Raw genomic sequence first — 20,169 nt, forward strand, 5'->3', positions numbered from 1 at the left:
TAGGGTTAGTTTCCATTTAATGTGCCATGCCTCAGACCTGGTGGTGTTCTCTGGGCCCAATGGAGGTCACCTTTTCCTCCCCTTAACACTTTAGCTCCCAGTAGGTACCATCCTCTTGGCCAAGGTGGTGATGATTGATGTTTAAAACCTTTAGTAGCTGCATTTTTGATTGTGTTTAAGTCTGGAATAGTGTATCAAGATAGTTAAAGGTCATTAATCGAGCAAACCTGAAGTAGCACAGCTCTGGATGGAGTGCATCTCATCACTGAGAGGCACAGGAGGAGCTCGGTGTCATTTTTGCTGTGTGTCCTGGAGCTGTGTGAGGAGCACCGGTCCTTCAGGAGAGCTGGCCTTGTAGCTTTACAGGTGGCACTGCTTCCTTTTCTGTTTAATTTTTGAGGTGGCATTTAACACACACGTAACTTTTTTAGCCACACGTGCCCCTGGCACTGTTGAGATATGCCCAGTAAAAGAAGAGGAGGAGGAGGAGGAAGAAAAATTGGTGGTGATGGGAGAGCTAAAACCAGCCCTGAAGAAGCCAGGTACGACCGTGACAGCTTTTCCCCCCATGCCTGCCATGTCACAACCCCACATACAACTCCTCGGGCAGCTGTCACCGCTTCTAAAGCACAAATGCCACCCAGGTCCTGGAGCAGATGTATTCCTGGAAGGGCAGCAGCATGCCTGACTCACTGCTGTGCTTGGAGGGTGGGAAGAGGCACAGTGACAGCAGCACTAACTAGTGTTAACTGGGGTTCTAGTGTGAGTTTGAGCAAGACCTGTGTCAAGGAGTTTGTCTTAAAGATATCACTTCAGTGGCTTTTTCACTCATCTATCTGCCTCCTGTGTTGCTGACCCGTGGATATTCAGTTCCATACACTTTTTGGGCACAGGTGAAATGCTGTTATATCTCCTCGGTGAATGGTGTGACCTGAATTCTCACTGAGGAGCCACTTAAAACTACCATTCCTTCTTTAATTGCAGAATTATGGTGTCTTTGATTAGCTGGATGGGCTTGGAAGAAATCCACGCGCTGTGACTCTTCCTGACCACGTGTATATGATGTTTTTAGTGAAATAGTCATAAAAAGGCAACACTGGGAGAACTAAATAGTTTGTTGTGCCTGTAGATAAACACCACGATTTAACTGGGGCTTGCTTTGTTGCGCAGCATTAGCTTGAGTGTTTCTGGATGTTTCAGGCTTATAGAGCTCAGTGTCTGTGAAGTCAGAACTCAAAGGAAGAAGCAGGCAGTTGATTTTGTGCTCATGTAGCGCTTTCATTTCAGACTCATCCTCTCAAAAAGGCGATTTTTTTTCCCCCGAGCATGTTATTCATTTGTGCACTTGCACGGGTTTGGAGATGCTGGATATCTCCTTGCAGTCCTGCCTTGTGCTGCAGCAGGAGATATCCAGCTCAGGCACACTGCGTGAGTCTGCTTTGGAAGCCACCTGAAAGTTGCTGTGAAGTTTGATGGCCAAGAGCTTGTCAGGGTATTTCCTTTTTATTCTTCTTTGCATTGCTGGAGAGATCGGGGCTCTGGGGGAAAACATGGGTTGCTCTTCCAGAAACCACCCATTTCTGATGGAGGACATGGAAAGGAGATCCAGAATTCACCGCAGCTTTAAGTGTTGCTATTTTAAAGGTTGCCTTCTGATGGAGTTCTGTATGAAGGACCCAGAAATCAATGGCACGATGTCAAACATAGATTAGCCTTTCTGGTGTGGCTTCTCTGCGGAGTGCAAGCTTGCTTTTTATAAACCATCTCTCATGGGGTTTTCTTTCTTTTCTTCCAGCCATCAGGAAAATAATCTCAACTTCCCCATACTAAATGCAAAAGCTGCTTTGCTCGACATCTTGATTTCTTCTTCCCTTTTTGCCTCCTTCTCCGTCCATCCTTTATAACTACAGCGCTGTAATCTGGAAACCCTTTGCGTGGAGCTGTGGGAGCGCTGCCTGCTCTGACCCTTGTGCTGTCTGTGTCCCCTCAGCTGTGGCAGTGATAACACCTGAGAGGAGCCCCCGACCCACCTCTGCCCCTGCCATCGCCCAGAGCCACGTGGCTGAGGCAGCCCCAGCTAAACCTGATGCCAAGGAAGTCCTCGCTGCATCAAAAGTAGAAAAGGAAGCACTGAAAGCTGAGGCGAAACGTGAGGAGATCCATCCAGAGAGAGCCAAAGCAGAGCAAGCTGAGGCATCTAAGGTATGTTAGTCCACATCACTTGGGTGCCAGGCTGGAGCTGCAGCCCTGGGCACCTTCCCTTCCTGGGCAGTGGGTGGCAGGGAGTGATAGGACCTGGATAGCAGGGAAATGCCAGCCCTGACCACAGCACAAGGAAAGGGGGTGGCCAGGTGAAGGCAGCAGGTTTGGCTGGTGGGAGCTCTGGTGCAACTAAACACAATGGGCTAACACACTGGAAAAGCTGGCAAAGAATTACATGCAAACAAATAATTGAGTTTGTGTTAACTTGAATCCAGGGCTCACTCTTTGCTAAACTTTATGTGCCGTTTCCTGATAGGACAGCGTGAAAAATTCTGGTGCAATTAGTGACCTGGATATGGTCCACAGCCCAATACCTGAATGCAAATGCTCTTTAATTTTATATACATTCTCTGGTTGTTTCTGAACTTTTAGTAGTGAATGGTGCTGTTGAGACCTTGGGGGCATTTATCATTTAAATTGAGGTCTTTTCAAGAATATTCCATGGAAATTACTATTTCCATGTCATCCCACATGTTTAGTTGTTCCCAGCTGTTCCCAGAGCCAGATTTTGGTGTGATACGGGTTGTATGTGGTCTGGTATGAATAACAGGCATTAGAGACGTGTGGTCTCATCTGACACATTCCCTGTCAGTTACAGCTGGGAGGTGGAGGTGGAGGAAGGGCAGTTGCATAATAAACTTCTAGACCTGTGTAACTGATCATTTCTAAATGAAAATACCAAAGGAAATCCTCAGGAGGGTGTATTTGAGAATCACTCTTCCTGTTACCCCACTCAGTCCCTGTAGCTTTAAAGTGAGCCTAAGTAGATTTTATTTATCCCATTTCTCTTATTACAGATTCGTTGTTGTTTTTCTGTTTGGTTGTTGTTGGGTTTATTTTTTCCCCTTAAATGCTTAAATATTCTTTTATTTTTTCCCCTTTAAACATTGTTGGGGGGAAATGGTGGATTTGAACACATCAAATGTGCCATTTCTCACATGTAGAACACTTTCTCACACTTCTTTTAACACAGATGCTTTCACCTTCAGAGTATTTAGCATCCCCGTGTCCCTTTAGCTTTCCTTAAAACATTATGACAATCTGGGCTCTTTGCTCATGTGCACTAAATACCCTAATTTGTGATGATAGGCCCGTTTTTATGGCTATTACAAACACAATCCCACATTGTCCCATCTGTGCTCATGTGAACATGTTGCTTTCGGTCATGATTTCATGGGAAAGACCCAGTGAAAACATGGGCTGACGAGCAGGAAGGCAGCCTACAGCAGCACTAGAGAGCACTATTGCAAATGCACGTCACTCTCAAGCTGAAAGAGCAACCTGAAACAAACTAACAGGCTGCAAGTGAGCTGCGGTGTCATTAACTCCTTGTGGAAGGCTGCATCTTGGTTTTTGCATGCGCACCCAGCATTTCAAAACCAACCTGATGCAGCCGTGTTTGGAAACTAAATTGTCTGTCGAGTTAAAAAGGCTACTAACAAGAAATGTTTTTACCCGTTTATTTCTTGAATGTAGGTGAGGAAAACCCACATTGAGGTCACAGTACCCACTACGGCTGGTGGCCGACCCCAGGTTTGTGCCAATATCTCAGTTAGGATGCTCACTATTTTCTATGGTTCGACGCAGTGAAATGAACCAACCAACCATTTTTGTGGTTTTGTTTGTGTTTTTTTTCCCCCCTTCTTATCACGGCCCAAACAGAAGCAGCCTGCAGAGAAAGAGGAAGAGCTGATAAGAATGAGGAAGGTCAGCCATTTTATGCTTTCACAAAACAAATTTGCCGTATCACTCATGCATACCTGACCCATTTAAAAAGACAGTGCTCCAATTAATTCCCTCACGTGCTTTGGGTTGGGTTTTTATTCTCCTTTTTGCAAACTAGAGCTTGATTTGGAAGTCTGGTGGCTGAAATGACCCGTGTTGAACATCAGAGAGGCACCACCAATCAAAGCAAAAGCCAATGAACCCCTGGGAGCTGTCTCTTTAAAGGACTCATTGCACTCATTGCATTTTCCCATCCCCACGAGCCAGACCTTCCATCCACTGGTGGTGACTGTGGCCCATCCCTCACTGGCACAGCGCTGCGCTCCACTCATTGAGTTCACTTTTTAATTTGCCAATTTGTCGATCCTGCAAGAACAACCTTTTAATTTTTTGTGCTTTTTTTCTTTTTTTTTTTTTTTGTTCCCCTTTTTCTTTCGTTTTCACAGAAGAGATCAAAGAGACTAGATGGTGAAAACATTTATATCAGGCATAGCAATTTAATGTTGGAGGTTTGTATGAACTCAAAGCTTTTTTTCAGTTGCGTTTGCCTAGATCTGTGTTCTGTGCTCAACTTTTTCTTCCTCTTCTGCTGCTGCTGCCTTTCTTTTTGCATGCTACTGCATGAAATACTCTTTTTTAAGTAGGCTTTTGCATGCTGACAGTAAACATGATGATGTGCAGACATTCTTCCTTCTACCCCTTCTGACTTTCATTCTCTCATGCTCCCCAAGATATATGATTGGCAGAGCTGTGTGCTCAGCCTGCTCTGTTCTTGGACCTCGTGGTGGGAGGCTCCTCTATGAGTTCCTGGTAGCTGGAAATCAATTATTAGTGGTGGGTAAATGCAGCCCAGTGCAAACAAGGAAACACATCCTGGGACAGCCTGCATTGCAGTACATCCCCTTGGGGCTAGTGGTGACCCAGTGGCAATGGATGCCCATTCATCCATCCATTCCTGTTGGCTTTGGGAGCCCTTCCCTTGGCTTCACCCAACGCAATCTCAGAACAGAACATGCCAATCATATATTTTCCCCAACACCATGTTACAGAAGACTTTGTGGCTTCTGATACTCTGTTCTTGTGTTATATGTTTCTACTCCGACTTGCAGCACCAGCAGCTGGTAGCAGGGTTTTCCTCTTGGTATCTCTTGAAAGCAAAGTGTACTAACTGCCTTCTCCTAATCTGAATTCTAAAAGTTTTGCAGCTTTGGGGGGATTTTCTTTTTTTTTTTTTTAATGACTGCTACAATTTAAGCTTTTGGATATATGCACCCACCGGCAGAGTTTGGCCACCGCTGCAAGGACAGTGCCTTGTTGCTTCCTTTAGACCAATTGAGTGGCTCCTCCTCCCCAATTCCAAGCAGAGCTCTCACCCACACCCTGCTTCCAACCAGCTTTCTCCTGTTAATGAGGGACCAGGCTCTGCTCCCCCCATCCTCCCGCTGGTTCTGTTGCAGGTGCTCCAGTGGCTCACCCCTCTGCTCCTCTTTACTCCGTGTGCCTGACAAAGCAGGTGGTTTCCAGCAGACTTCACAACTGCTGGCAGAGAAATGCTCGAGGAGCTGCTGCTTAATTGCACTGAGATGCTCAGTGCTCCATACGCTGCTCCCTGCGGACTTAGAAAAAGGCAGAACATGAGGGAAAGCTTGGTGGTCACAGCATGTTCCTTAAGGTGCTTTTAAGAGCAGCTGAGGTCTCCTAGGTAGCTCTGTGGCTGTAACATCTCTGCAGGCTCAGATCAGCCCTTGGGAGCAGGGATTTGGGTGCTCTTCCTCTCTTCTCTAAGCCCACAGGAGCTGTGGGGCTCCTGACCCCATTCCCAGATGTGGTTTGCATGGAGCCCTCAGCCCACCTCTCCGTGCCACTTCCCATAAGCAAACCCTGTGCTTTATCTGGGACCGATGGCAGAGCTTTTGTTTCCCCAGAACTGTGCCAAAAAGAGCAGATTTCCTCCTTGGTTAATGGGGTCTACCACCCTATATGCTGCAGGGATGCAGGTACCAGAGTGGGATGTCTTCCTTGGGGGGGGGTGTTTGCTTCAGGAAGCTCTTGCTCTCCCATCTTCTTAGGTCTGTGGGCTGGCTACCAACTCAAAGCATAAAAGGAGTGAATTTTGCCAATGGTGCTTTTCCTGACCTTACTTTCTCCTTCTCTATAGAGTGAGGCTTGCTGTTTTCTGGCACTGTCCAGAAAAGTTGTTGTTTGGCTTAAGCCTTTTTTATGCAAAAGCTTTGTGTTAAACTAACTGTTTGCTTGCAAGGAGAAGCTATTTCTAAACATATTAGTTGAACGGTGCTGACTTGCCTCAAAGTCTGTTCATTTATGCTGTAAACTGGCATTGCAGAGAAGAAATCTGGCCCTTTCCATATCAATAATCTTAGCAGGATATCCAGTATGAATTAGATACTCAGCTAAGTTCTAGAGGTCTGCATCTTATCTTCAGCTCTGAAATCTAAAGCTCCTATGGTGGCTTTAGATGAGATGAGAGGGGGAAAAAAAGGTAATGGGATATTGTGGAACCAAGGATAACTTCTGATAAGGCAAGAGAGAATAGGTACGAAGACAAGGAATGAAACTGGAAAGGAGTTTCTTAAACATTAACTACACTTGTATACGTGAACATTCAGGCTAGTGGAGGGAAAAGAAAACAAATTGAAAGGCTGAAAGAACCCAAACAAACTTAGACTTGCCATTTAAAAAGCCCCATGTGCAGAAAGGCCATAAGGTGCCACCTCAGCTGTTATACCTGGAGATGAGCTGATGGCAGGTTTAGCTCCTGGAGGAGACACTGTGTGGTTCTGAGTGTGGTTTGCTCAATGCAAGACCAGAAAGAAGGGAGAGGTACATTTACAGTGTGAGCACCACTGATGGAAGTTGGCAACAACTCTGCTGAGCGCAGCTTTGCTTTGTGGCAGCATAGGCAAACTGTAGGTGCCTGTCTCTGTGTCTCCTCATTTATTCTGTGTTTCCGCCACTAGGATCTAGATAAGACCCAAGAAGAAATAAAGAAGCATCACGCCAACATCAGCGAGCTGAAGAAGAACTTCATGGAGTCTGTCCCCGAGCCTCGTCCGAGTGAATGGGACAAACGTTTGTCCACTCACTCCCCATTCCGAACACTCAACGTCAACGGGCAGATTCCATCGGGAGCAGATGGAGTGAGTACCTGGGGTCAGGAGGGTGCCCAGGGACAGCTCTGCTACCTGAGGTCAAGCCCCAGCTGCCCCCGAGGTTGGGTGTATTCAGGGTGACTGTTATATGGGCTTTGGGAGAATCAGTGCTTTCATTTTAGTGTCTTAAAGTTGTGGGTTTTATGTAGTTGGATGAAGGAACATGGGCATTGTTCACATGGTTTTGCTTCTTGTAGTGTTGTCCGTGCCGACAGTGCACTTTGCATGGCTCCTTTGGGGTTTGACTTATTCTTAGTACCAAAATATTAAACAAAACAAAGAAACAACCCGTGTCTAAATTAAAAGGAATTGGCACTATGGAGATAATATTGCAGGAATCCAATGGACAAGCACTAGCATGGCATCAATTGCAGATGTCTCTGCAGTCTTCACTTAATCCAGTCCCTGGGTTTAGTGTTGCACTGGGCTCTGCTAGTGCATGTATGTGTACTGTGGTGAAAGCAGGGCTGTGTCCTTGCAGGAGCTGTGTCTGCATGCTGAGGGCCACAGGCATTCTGAATCTCCCTGCTCGTTTCCTCATAAAAGGGACTTTTTAGAGAAACCAAGATGGAGCAGCGATGTCTGCCAGCTTGTTTCTCCTTGGATAATGGAGAAAGCTTCTCCCTTTGTAATAATGCTGGCATTTCCTGGCTCAGATTCGAAGCTTGTGAGTGAAGCTGGTCATCAGTCCCTTCAATAACGAATGAGATTTTCATTAAAAGTGAAGGAGTTGAATCCTGGCTGCAGTGAAGGCAGCCATGGAATCTCTCCTGGCTTAAGCTCTGCTTCTGCCCTTCCTGCACACTGCTCTGCAGAGAGACTTCTGTTTGCTCTTCATGCTGTTGCAAGGCTGGTGGTACTCCTTAAACAGAAGTAATTCTGCAGTGGGTAGAGGGTTATCAGCAGAAGCACAGGGCTTCAGTGGACAAGTTCACTGCAGGCTCCTCAAAGCACAAAGGCCAGCATAGGGCTTTTTTCCTGTTAGAAAAGCAGAACAACCCCACCAAAATGAACCTATTGTTTTGCTTGGAATTATCCTGTTTAACACATGGATGAGCTTTACTCTTTGGTTGCTGTCTCTTAGTGCAAATTCTTCAGGAGTTTGCAAAGCTTGGCCTGCTGCTTTGTGCACGTGCAGGTGGAATAGAGCAGGGCCCTCCAGCTCAGCAGCTGCAGAAATGCAGTTCTTAGTTATTCAGAAGTTATTCTGTGGTGGCTGCATGTGGGGTCTTTGGGGGGCTGCTTTGTACAGCAACTGGATGGTGTGGATTTACCTGCTGAAGGCTGCAGTGGTCCACAGTGATGTGAAGATTGGTGTCAGCTCTTGATTTGCATTTCTGGAAATGCATTTAGTTTGCATTCTGCTGTGGATTTCCAGAAATGCATCTTTGCCACATACAAAGAAGGCACTTCCTGGGGCTGTGGTTCACTTGATCTGCACATCAGTGTAAAAAAGCTCGGGGATGGTGAAAGTAATGAAGAGAATTCATAATACAAAGCAGTCCCGTTTGTACTGTTCATGGTGGTATCTTAACCCTGTAGTGGTGGCAAAAGGGTATTATTCTGCCAGGGGCTGTTTTTTGCTCTTCCTATATTGCTGCAAGGCAACTGAACCTTACGTGCTTTGTGTGTCCAGGTAAAGAAAGTCACTGTGCTGTCTTCTGAGAGACAGGTTGGTTGGTGGGCTCGAGGTAAAGCTGCTGTTATGTGCTTCTGAAACAGAATTCTGCTATTGCAATGGCACCAAGCAAAACAAACTCAACAGCAGCCGCTAAGTAGCATTTTTCTTTTGGCTACATGAAGTAGTTTCATAACTCACAACTTAACACCCAGAGGACTTTGTGCACTGCTGCAGCTTTTGCAGCTTTCGGTTTGCTTGTGTTGGTGCATGGCTGGTTGGAAAAAGCTGCATGAACGATGTATTCGGAGAGAAAAGCAATGATGAAAGTTTAACTGTACCCTGTTCTTTTCATGTTGTCTTTCTTTCCGTTTTTCTTTTAATGATCATGTTACTCTTGCATTTTATCTTTTCATTTGCTGCCCAGTCTCCCAGCTACTTTCTCCCTGATACTCATCACTTAGGGGTGTGCAAAGAGCCGGTCCCTAAATACCACACTGATCAGAGGAGGCTGGCTCAGCTGAGGGAGCTCAGAGCCAAGTTCTTCCTTTCATAGCCACACTGTGGCCGAATGGAAGTAGATGGAGAGCTGCCTGGATGGCTCACAGCAGCATCCCCACAGTCTTATTTACTTCAATGAACACACCAGAGCCCTTGCATGATCCTGTGTGACAAATGACTCCTTCTCTTTTACACTCTTGAGAATCCAGGAGCAAAAGTACTGAAATGCAGAGCAAATTGGAAGGAGTTTGGAACCGTTCCACGCTCAGCGTTTCTAAGATGTAAAGATTTTTTTCTTCTTCCAGCAGAATTTTCAGAGCTATGGAGATTTTGATACCGTTGTCTGAATTTTAAATTAAAAACAAAAAGTTTTTCTACCTGCACTGAAGTATAAATGCTCGCCGTTATTTAACAGATGCTATTTTTAAGGGCACTGTAGAATAGGGAGTTGTACAAAGCGTGCTCTTTGTCTGCACCGTTTCTATTTGTAACGCCACAAAAGCAAACTCTCATCCTGGACCGTTCCAATTCCAAACCCATTGTAACAGGCTCAGACCAGGCACTTTTCCTGGAGGGCAGGCACAGAACACACGTGGATCATGACTCAGAGACCCACGAGCTCTGTCAGGTAAATCTGTGCTTTGTAGCTCAGCTGGGGGTGTGAGCTGAGCTCCCTGGGTCGCTGCTTTCATAGCAGTGCATTTCCACGCTGACATTTGGACTGGCCAAACACTTTGCACACCTCCAAGTATCGTTTTTGGGCACTTCCCATCTGTCATTTTTGTTCATCTCTCTCTGTCTTTCTTGATCTTCTACCACGAAAGCAGACACAGGAACGTCCTCTGTTAGTGCAGGATGAAGACAAACTAAAAAAGCAGCAGATCCCTACTGAGACAACATTTCCCCTGCAAGCAAGCGAAGAAACTCTTCCAAAGGTTTCTATTCCGATTCCTGAAGAGCATAAATCACTCAAAAAGTGCCAGCTGTACTCTAGGATTTTTCCATCTCCACGTATCCCTTTTATGATGTCTTTTCTTGTGGTGGTAGCACTGACTGTTTGGTGGCTTCTCTTTCTCTGAGTGGGAACAGGGTCATGCAGAAACCTCAAGACCAAAGCTCCTGAATCTCTTGGCCGTAGCATCAGCTGCATCCTCCTTGTCCTGAGCTCTGATCTGCGCAGCTCGTTGCCCCTTTGGGGGGGGGGACACCCTGTGACATTTGCTTTAATCCTGCTGTTCACCTTGTGGCTGTGATCTGTGGGGCCTGGCAGGAGTGGTAATGGATTGCTACGGATGTGGGGGTGGCTCCAGGTCTCAGAAATACGTGATCCCAATTGCAGATGCTTCGGCTGTAAGAGGGCAGGCTGACAGCCCTAATGTGTGGCAGGAGGTCTCCCTCCATGCAGCCACTGCTGAAGATGTGCTGTAAGGCTTGTTTTGAATGTAAGGTGTTTGCAAGCAGGACGTCTGATGGCGATCCAAAAACCCAAAGATGCTTTTCAGCAACCAACCAAATCTAATCCATAACCACTCCTTTTCCAGGAAACTAAGACTGGCATTGAAATAAGCAGCATTGATCATCAGTGCTGCTATGAGTGTTAACTTAGAGATAGGGACCGACAGCTTCTCATTCTCCCAGTGGGAAGCCCTTGGCAAAGCATCACAGCTTCCATCTTGCTCCTGTATTCTCATTTCAAAGCAAATTTATCGTGTTGCAGGAGAAAATGCATTAGAAGGAAATGTTTATTGTAAGCGTAGGTTGATCATTTTGCTCTCTCTTGTGGTCCTGGTGCACCTCAGCTGTGTGGGGATTTTTCTGTGTTGAACTAACTGTAGCATGTTTGTTTAGGTCACAGGAATGGGATAACCCACTGTTAACGCGTGTCGCCTTTGGTAGCATGTTGATGTTCCACCTCTTCCATTTACCTGAACTGTAATAAGACCACTGTGCTCAGGCCATAGCTCCAGTGTTAAAGCCATCTATTGTTTTGTCTTCTATAACAACAAAAAGAACCCCCTTGCATGCTGCTTGTTGTTTGTTCCCTACCCGTGTAGTTATCTGGGTGATGCTCTTATTTATCCAAGTTAACTCAATAACGAATGTGGTCGAGCTGTGTAGGATGGGCAGAACCGGGTCTGCAAGCTGGAGGGAGGATGGGGCTTTGTGTCCATGGGGTTTCTTTGTGTATATAGTAATTATGTGAGTGAGCTGAGCCACCTGCTTCTCCTTCAGCAGTGCTTGATGCTTTCTGTAGAGTGTTGGTGTAGGAACAGGACTGAGAACAGCCTCCAGTGCCGTCAGTGTTGGCAGCTGCTTCAAAAGCATAGAAGAGAAAGGAGGACAACTTTATTGCAGGGGCCAAAATATGTGAATATATATATATAAATACCTGTATTTATAACCCTTTGTAGATCCGTATCTGTGCAAACAGTGTGATTTAAGAAGCTAGCAAATATGCTTACAGGAAAAAGGCGCAAGGCAAAACTAGGTGTGTGCACAGCTTGGCATGTGCTGGCTCATCTGAAGGATCCCTGTGTGTGTAGAGGCAGAGGCTTTCTAGATGCTGTGTCAGAAATGTGGGTTACGAGTGAAACCCTCCGTCTGATCTCCAGGAATCCTTCTGATCTGTCTGCTCTCCCCTATTGTAACGTGCTCCTATATTAGTTCACCAGTTTGTGCCTTTAGGACTTAAGTTTTCTGCTGAATTCCTTGGAAAGTATCCTTCCCGTTACAATACACTGCCTTTAACACACAGTCTTCCTCTTTCAGCAGCAGGAATGGCAGAAGGAAATTTGTTCAGGTGTACCACAGCCCAAAGGAAAGCTGAAAGCAGCCCCAAGGAGGACAGCTCAGGGTACACGTGGCTGAAATTGAGGAGCACTGTGTTGAGATAAGTGGGCCTTGGAGAGGAGAGGTGGGAGACCAGGACATGGTGGAGGGAGAAGCATTCCAAAAAGCTCTCTGAAATTGGAGCACGTGTAAGGAGATGTGGGAACCATTCATCCTTCACAGTATGAAGGGACAGGGAACGTTCTGTTCTTCCTCTGTGTGTTCTGTCCATTTTTCATGGAGAAGAATTAACCACACACCACCTGCTTCCTTCCAAAAGCCATTGCTTGGATAGGGGTCACTGCGTGCTGGTTGGGTTGATGCCCACTGTCTTTCTGAACAGATGATAAATACTCTGAAGCCATAGCAGTGGCTTTTGGTTGCTGCCTGTCTGCCATTTCCAAAGGACCTGAAGTCTGAAAGCTTTGCCCAGCAGTGTTTGAACACAGTGCTCAGGGTGATCATCTTCCATAGTGCTGAGAGATGCACGCTGTTGGCCACTGCAACTCAGTTCTTTAATTAAGATGGTTTCTCTCGCGCTTTCTGTTGTTGAGCCTTGAGATATGGCTGGATATCATCAGCACAAAAAACCTTTAAGCTGTACATTCAGAGAGTGCTCAGGTAAGAATGGGAGCTTATCAAGAGCAGAAACACCCCCTGGCTGATGCTGGGTGTGTTTTGGGAAGGTCTTCAGGCCGTTGTGCTCTGCCAGCCACCTCTTCCTCTTCTCCATTTGCTTCTATGGCAGATGGAGCTACAGCAGTGCCCTGAGGCAGCCTGCCAGGGTCTTGTTTTCATGTGTTGTGTGTATGGCACGCACTGTGCTGTGCTGGGTGATTCCTGCTCTCACTGCATTTGCTGGACGTCCATTTGAGGGATGGCATTGCAGGGGGACTGCAGGGCTCTGAACCATCTGGATTAATGCAAGGGCAGAGGTCTCAGGTTTTCATTAAGGAACTTAGGTGTACTGAGCTCACTTCTTCCTCAGGAACCAACATGCTGCAAAGTACTGACAGCCCACGTGATTCTTACTTCCAAAAGGAAGCTGAAAATATCTGCAGATAACCTCATCCCTGTTTGCATGGGAGATCCTGATTCTTCAGCATGAGGAGCTGCAGAAAGTAACATCTGAGATACCAGAAACGTGGCTGCTATGGGACTGCCAGCAGCACTGCTGTTCTATAGACTTTCCCAGTGCTTTGCAGCCTGCCTTGCTGCAGTGGGACTCATTGGTGCTCACGTGTGGGTCCCAACGACTGCACTAAGGGACCAGCTGAGGTTCAGCCCCTTTGTCTTGTTCCATCCTGGAGCTGGTGGTCAGCTCTGTGCTTTCTATTCTGAGTCTTCTTACCCTGATATCAGCTCTTCTGATCTCCAGATAAAAGGCAGAATAGTTTCTTGGGCTTTCATGCTTTAACCTAGAGTGGCAGTGTTTCCATTTCCATTACTAAAAGGGACAGCTGGTATTGTCTGCACATCCTGCTGTGTGCTGCTTTGCTCAGTGGGTTAATAGACAACAAACTGAGGATTCTCTATAGGAAGATTGTGTTGGGACTTGGAGTTAAGGATAGCAGCAGTTTCCCTTCCATGCAGTTTTCCCTTTTACTGGCTGTGAGTTGGTTGTGCCTGTTGTGATCTACAGGCTGAGATAGGATGCTGCCCAGAATAATGTACCCCAAAGCAGGTGGGGGTGTCACTGGTTTGTTTGGAGATGTCTCAGCTTCCTCATGCTGATGACATGAGACCCTGATGTGTTGCCATCTCTTGGTTTATAACACTAGAGGGAAGGGTTGCAGGCTCTGGGTTAAGGCTGTCTGTCTTTGGGGCAGTGATTTGTTCCCCTCTGTGACCTTGTAGCAGTGGTACACGGTAGTGTTGGATCAGTTTGTGGGGACTAAGATTACTTTCTTTTTAACTACAATGCTCTCTTTTGGAACACTTTTTTGGCTTTGTATTTTTTCTCAGATTTTTCTTTGTAAATATGTACATTTACCATTAATAAATGTTATTGCAAATCAGATTTTACTTTCCACTGCTTATTAACACCTATAACCTGTGCTGAGGCTCCTGGGGTAACCCTTAGTATTGCCAAGTACCAGCAGCCCCTGAGCACATGCAGCTCGTGCAGTGGGATCCAGGTGTTGGTCCATGAGCTGTGCTCAGTTTCAGCTGCAAACAGCTGGTGCATATTCATGCTGCTGTGCAGAGGAGCACAAGGGCTATTGCTGGTAGCTATGCATGCTTACAGAGTGACCAGAGTAATGTTATTTGGGGTTAAATCCATCGCGGAGTTGATATGTGTTGGTCATAAACCCTGACAGTGTCCACATTCTGTTGCTGCTGAATTGAATCTAATGCAGTGTCTGTATTGCCACGCATGGCTTTTTTTTTTCTTGCTGCAGAGGACACTTGAAATAAGAAATGCACAGCACTGAAGAGGAGCTGGAGCCTGAAGGAGATGGGAAGGGAGCAGAGTGTGGGGGGAGGAAATGCTTTTGGAACTGTCTCTCTCAGCAGCCTGAGTTTGGTAATGCAGTGTCGATGCAGTGCATTGGGAATGGCTGCTGTCTATCTGGTAATACCTTGGGATTCTGCTTCACAACAGCATTTGATCTTTTTCTTCAGCTTAAAGCACGCTGTGTATTTTATTCTTTGCCCTTTCACTTGGGTCCAGTTCTCTTTCCCCTTGCTGTTGTCTGAGCAGGTGCTCAGGACGTTGTGATCACAGCAATGGCAGTGGACAAAACAGTGGTCCAAAAATGGAAATCCATAAGGAATGGCAGTCACTTTCACCTGCTAACCTTTTCTGAACAGCTTCTAAACTTTCTATCCTTAAGGCAGAGATGTTGTGTAAGATGCAGGAGGTATTGTAAAAGAAGGATGTCTTGTTTTCTGCTTTATAATAATGTTTACTCGTAGTGCTTTCACAGCTTGAGCATTCGCCATTTGATCTGGGAGTTCTTACTGGTGAGTGTGGTTCTCTGCAAAAGCACCATTATCTGCTCGTGCCTCTGTAGCCATCACACACACCCGTGGCCCGCGTGCATCTGTTTGGGGATAACCTAATAACATGCACCTGGTAACTGCTGCAATGCCAGGGTGAGCAAGGAGGTGATGGGAAGTAGGCACTGAGATTTAGAGCATGAAAAGTGGTTGTTACAGGGAGCTGGCAGACACTGCGACTTCATGCAGGAGTTGTTTTCCAGTAGGGGAAAGGTGCAGACAGCAAAGTGTGCTCATCCCCGGCAGTGCAAGGAGCTGGGATGGCTGCTGCACGTGGTTGTGTCCTAAGCCAGAACTGCAGGTTCTCTGACAAACGCAAGCAAGCATCACTTTGCACAAAGAGCACTTCAGAAATAATCCTTTCAGCCTCTGGTGTCAAAGCCTGTTATTAATTTATCCCCAGTCTGAGTTATTCTGTGTCACTTCTTACACCGCAGCTTTCAGAATCATCTCTCAGTTTCTTGCCAACATCGGCTGTGCAGAGGTCTGTATTCAGCAGGGTGACGTTTTAGTTGCGTCCATGTGTGGCTGAATTTGTTTCTTCTGGGGCACTGCATCCCTCCTTGTGTTTTCTTTATGCTGTGTGTGGTTGCAAGCACTCCATGCACCGGGTTTGGTTCTGTGCCTGCGGGGTGAAGCAGTCTGTGGGGCTCCATGAGAACGTGCAAATCCAAGCCCTGAAAGCAGGAATGCTTTTTGCATTTGTAAAGTGAAGCAAAATCATGATAAGATCAGAATGTGTAACAGATGGCCAAATTCCAAGCGAGGTGGATTGCAGGGTTTGGTTTGGGATGAAGGTAATGTTTTCTTGCCTACGTGCAAACTTCATTTGTAAACACAGGAACAAACAGACTCATATTGAGGAAAAAAAAAGGCGTGCATAAGTAGTTAATTATCTATAGAAAGAAATAGCTCTTAATTAGCCTGGCTTCTTCATAGCGGGCACAGGATGGCAAGAATAAAAGTACTTCTGTTTAGTTGATCTTATCAGGATTTCAGCCTGCATGTCTGTAGCTGCACTGTGCTCTGTTGCAGATGTGTATGGCCGCACCATAGAGTTCATCCCAGCTTTTCTGCCCTCCTGTGCTTTCACCATGCGAGATGCTTCTCGTTCTTCTGTATGGGAAAGGGAGCTGTGGGGTTGTTTGTATTGTATGCGGGTGTTTGTCTCCTCGGTGGATCAGTGTTTGTGTGGCTGCTTGATCTGCTTTGTTTTAACTGTGGATTACATTCCTCCTTTTGGTTGAACGGGTGCCCCGGCTGGTATGGGAGGAATCTTGCTTCTAAGGCACTTCCCATTAAAATCCAGAAGATAACACTGCATCATCTCAAGATGCCACAATTACTTTGCAAGCTTTGAAATGTAAAATTAAGGCGATGTCAGCGTATGAATCCAGGTTTTAAAGCAAAATTAAGACATTGGCATTCAAATCTGCCAACCTAAGATTGCATTCTATTTTATGAAGCTTTGCAGTATAATGTCTTCTGTTACACAACTTGAGAGTGGGGCCTTTAAAGGTCCCCTTCAACTCAAATCATTCTGTGATCTGCACCTTCTGGAAGAGCACATACAGGAGAAGTTTGTAATCAGAAACAGCACATGTGTGCAGCCTGATCTGCTCATCACAGCAGATCACCATCACTTTGCTCCTGTTTCCCTAAGCGATACCCAAGAACTTAACAGGAGCCCCAAGAGGCTGGAAATGGGAATGGATAGAATCTTACAGGTAATCTGTCTGCTCCATAAAGAAGCTGGGCACTGCAGAACACCCCAGAGGAATGGGAGAGGAGTCCTACTAAAATAAGCTTCTATTTGTTCTACACAAAGCAGTTATGCTTCTTAAAATACAACTGAGCTGTGCCATTAGATGATGTCAGTCAGGCTGAAAGCTTCTGATGGATCACAGATGCGTTGTACCAAATAACCCACGGGCTTCAGACGTCGCTCTTTAATTGCACGTTACAGTTTGTTGGTTGCCCAGAGAGTCTTCATAACAGAAGGTGATGCAATGGTTTCTGTTCATGCCATCACCAAGGTGTCGACAGTGGATGTGCTATGCTTGAATGAAGATGTAATCACTGTTGTTGGACATACAGATATATGTGCCTGTTTTTATAGCTTGCCAGAAGTCATCTATGAGGCTGTCAATTGTGGGTAAGAATTAGCAGTAGCTAATCTAATTGATTTCAGTGGCATCTCATTGTTTTTTCCTCCTTGTTGCCTGATTCTCAATGAGGCACACGTCTAAAATGGTATTTGCAGCTTGTTCTGCCCTTCCTTAAAGGCAACCTACCACGTCAACAAGAGAAGCTCTATTTCTAGGGCATGGCAGGGTTGCAGCCATTGCCCACAGCTGGCACTGAAGATGCTCTCCTAATGTATAAGTGCGTATAATCACCTGGGCATTTGGAAAGACAGCTCTGTTTTGCTCATGTTTTAACTCTTTTTATCTCTGTTACTTTCCTGCTGGCCAGAGGCTCCTAGAGAGAAGTTGGGAACTTGCTAGTGAGCTGAATGGAAGGCAGGATAGCTCTGCACGTTGGTGATGTGTGGTCCTTCTGGGTTTATTCTCTTAACATGTGCAAATTTAAACAGCGTAAAATATTGCAAGGAGTTCAAAGCAGAATTGATGCACAGCTGTCGTGTCACTGGTGGTTTTGTCTGTGTACAAAGGTCTTCACTTGCTACAATGCAATTATTCCTGTTTCCAAACCAGGCAGAGAGCGCGAGGTGGTGGCTCTTCATTTTATGTTTTAATCTCAATGTGTTACACCATCATTGCATGGATTGCTGACCTACCAGGAGGCCCGTGTCAGTAAATCCATCACATTGCAAAGGTTTTCAAGCTCTTAAATGTTCAGAATCCACTGCTGCTGCACTCACTGATGGAGATGCTGTAAGATACCAATGTTTTGCTTCATGTCTTCCTGTTCTTCCTAACCCTTTCTCTCTCTTTGGCCTTCTTGTGTATCCCTTTCTTTGTAGAATACGAATGACTTTCTCTACAGAGAGGATGTGGCTGAAGAGCCAAAGAGGAACAGTGTTAACCCTGGCTTTGAATGGGAGGGCCCAGAGCAGTCGGTAGCTTTTAGCCAGACCCCAGTGCCGCACACCTCCGAGCCTCCTCCACGTGGTGCATCCCCCGCCAGCAGCCAGGACCACGAGGAGGAGCCGAGCCGTGCCCAGGGCCCCTGTGCAGCTATGGAAGAGCTGCTGGCTGGCTCTGAGCTGCCCGAGCCCACCGCAGTCCCTGCTGCCCCTCTGCTGCAGCCCCAGGGAAGAGCGGAGGTGGCGGAGGCCGGCGAAGAGAGATTGGTGGGAGAGCTCGATTGCAAATGTCATGACTCGAGCAGTGCAAGCGAGCTGCCCGTGGTCATTCGCTGCTTCCAGGTAGCCCTGCTCTCCCCACACCTCCCTGACCGGCTTGGGAGTGGAACCCCAAACACTGCAGCAAGCAGGTGCCCCAGAGCCACGAGGAGGAGTTGTGCTTCCTCGGCTTGGGCGCTGTCTTGGCACTGAGGACCCGGTCCGTGTCCTGCAGTTGATGTGCACCAGCCCCTCTCAATTGATCTCTGCACTAAACACAAGATGTGCTTCAGCACAACGCCATTTGCCTTTCTGCAGTGGAAGTGTCCTCTGACATCCCCAAAAGAGGAGCATTTAGGCTTAAGGTTTTTGCCATCTCCTGTACTGCAAGGCTGAGCCTTAGCGCAGCACAGCAAATTGGATGCATTGTCAAGCGTGCTTCCATGTGACATGGGCATTGACATCCCTTTCTCCTCCCCACCTTCAGAGGCATTTTTGCCTGCTTCAGTGTTCCTGAATGTGAATTGCTTCCATTCCGATAGATGTCCGCTTCCCCTGCTAACAACTGTGGTGGCAGTGGTCAGATGTGGGACAGCAAACAGCAATGGAGTGATTGGGGCAAACACTGTGGGGCTGAACTAACTCTTCTTTGGAATGATTATCAGGTGGTGGACAGCTGATTTCTTTCCTCCCCATTTCTCTTCTAAGATGTCACGCTTCAGTTTTGTCTGACATTGATTTAATAAAAGTTAAAGGCTTAGGATGGGATGAGGGTTTTTAATGAGATGATCCACTTGTCATCAGGACGAAACTTCTCAGCTCTGAGCAAGTCTCCATTTGTCCGGGGGTTGTTGTTAATCGTATCAGTAAATGAGGGTCATCTCTTACTGGCAGCTGGCTGGGGAGCTTCTAGTAATTAGAAAGTTCATAATCAGGGTCGATGTTCCTTATGGCATAGTGACACTGCTTGGAGCCTTACTGCCTTTGTTGGTGCTGTGGTACCTGGGGATGTGGAGGATTTCTGTCCGATAAATCCTTACACATCAGCTTTGGCTTCTTGAAGTGTGTTGGAGCAGAGGTTTTAGCAGTGAAGATTCCAGGCTGACCTTGGTTCCCACAGAGCTTTTATCAGATCAGTGTCAGAACATTTGCCGACCACACTTGTGATGTGGAAATGCTGACGGGCATTGACTGACCTCTTTCACACCTGTCTCACAGCCACCCCTAGTGAAGACACAGACAGTCACCATCTCGGACGTGTCCAATGCTGTCAAAAGTGAAATTCCAACTAAAGAAGTTCCTATTGTTCACACGGAGACGAAGACCATCACCTACGAAGCTGCACAGGTAAGGTGTGTTCTGATTAATTCTCCAGGAGCTTAATTAAACCCATCCTAACGTGCAGCTCCTTGGGGTGATCCTGCAGCACCACCTGGTGCTGTCTGCCTTCCTCTGAGCAGCTGAGCCACAGCACAGAGGTTGTGTTTGATACTTCAGGCATGCAGTGATTTTAGAGTAGCAGCGTTTTTAGCATCCCTGAAGAATAATTACCTCTTCAAGATGTGCAATTACTTTTCAAGATGTGCATGCAAACAGAATTTATCCTCAGCACTGGGATGCGGATCAGGCTGTGAGCATTTGGCCAGAGCTGGCTTTTTTTGTGCTTGATTCCCCCCAGTTCTCCTTGTTGTTTGCGTCTTTATAAATGTTTTTGGAAACGTTTGAAGATTCTCCTTTAGTCCTTAATGCTGAAA

The 20,169-nt window shown here is 46.5% G+C and overlaps 1 protein-coding gene across 50 annotated transcripts in view; it reads left to right on the plus strand.

The window, feature by feature from the left end:
- The window catches only part of EPB41 (erythrocyte membrane protein band 4.1), a 65,154-nt gene that overhangs the window by 38,908 nt on the left and 6,077 nt on the right, over positions 1–20,169 (plus strand). For 11 of the 50 annotated variants that reach the window (XM_085518437.1, XM_085518435.1, XM_085518436.1 and 8 more), the window contains 8 exons: positions 432–542; positions 1,991–2,202; positions 3,739–3,795; positions 3,925–3,969; positions 4,434–4,496; positions 6,966–7,145; positions 18,095–18,499; positions 19,634–19,762. In XM_085518437.1, the coding sequence (XP_085374563.1) occupies positions 432–542; positions 1,991–2,202; positions 3,739–3,795; positions 3,925–3,969; positions 4,434–4,496; positions 6,966–7,145; positions 18,095–18,499; positions 19,634–19,762 (1,202 nt within the window). Of the gene's footprint in view, positions 1–431; positions 543–1,990; positions 2,203–3,738; positions 3,796–3,924; positions 3,970–4,433; positions 4,497–6,965; positions 7,146–8,793; positions 8,830–9,202; positions 9,875–18,094; positions 18,500–19,633; positions 19,763–20,169 lie in introns of those variants that run through there. The other 39 variants (XM_085518442.1, XM_085518468.1, XM_085518459.1 and 36 more) reach the window with 21 other exon arrangements.

This window comes from Coturnix japonica, chromosome 17 (assembly GCF_054131305.1).
Source record: "Coturnix japonica strain WE chromosome 17, WE-NBRP24, whole genome shotgun sequence".
NCBI lineage: Eukaryota > Metazoa > Chordata > Aves > Galliformes > Phasianidae > Coturnix > Coturnix japonica.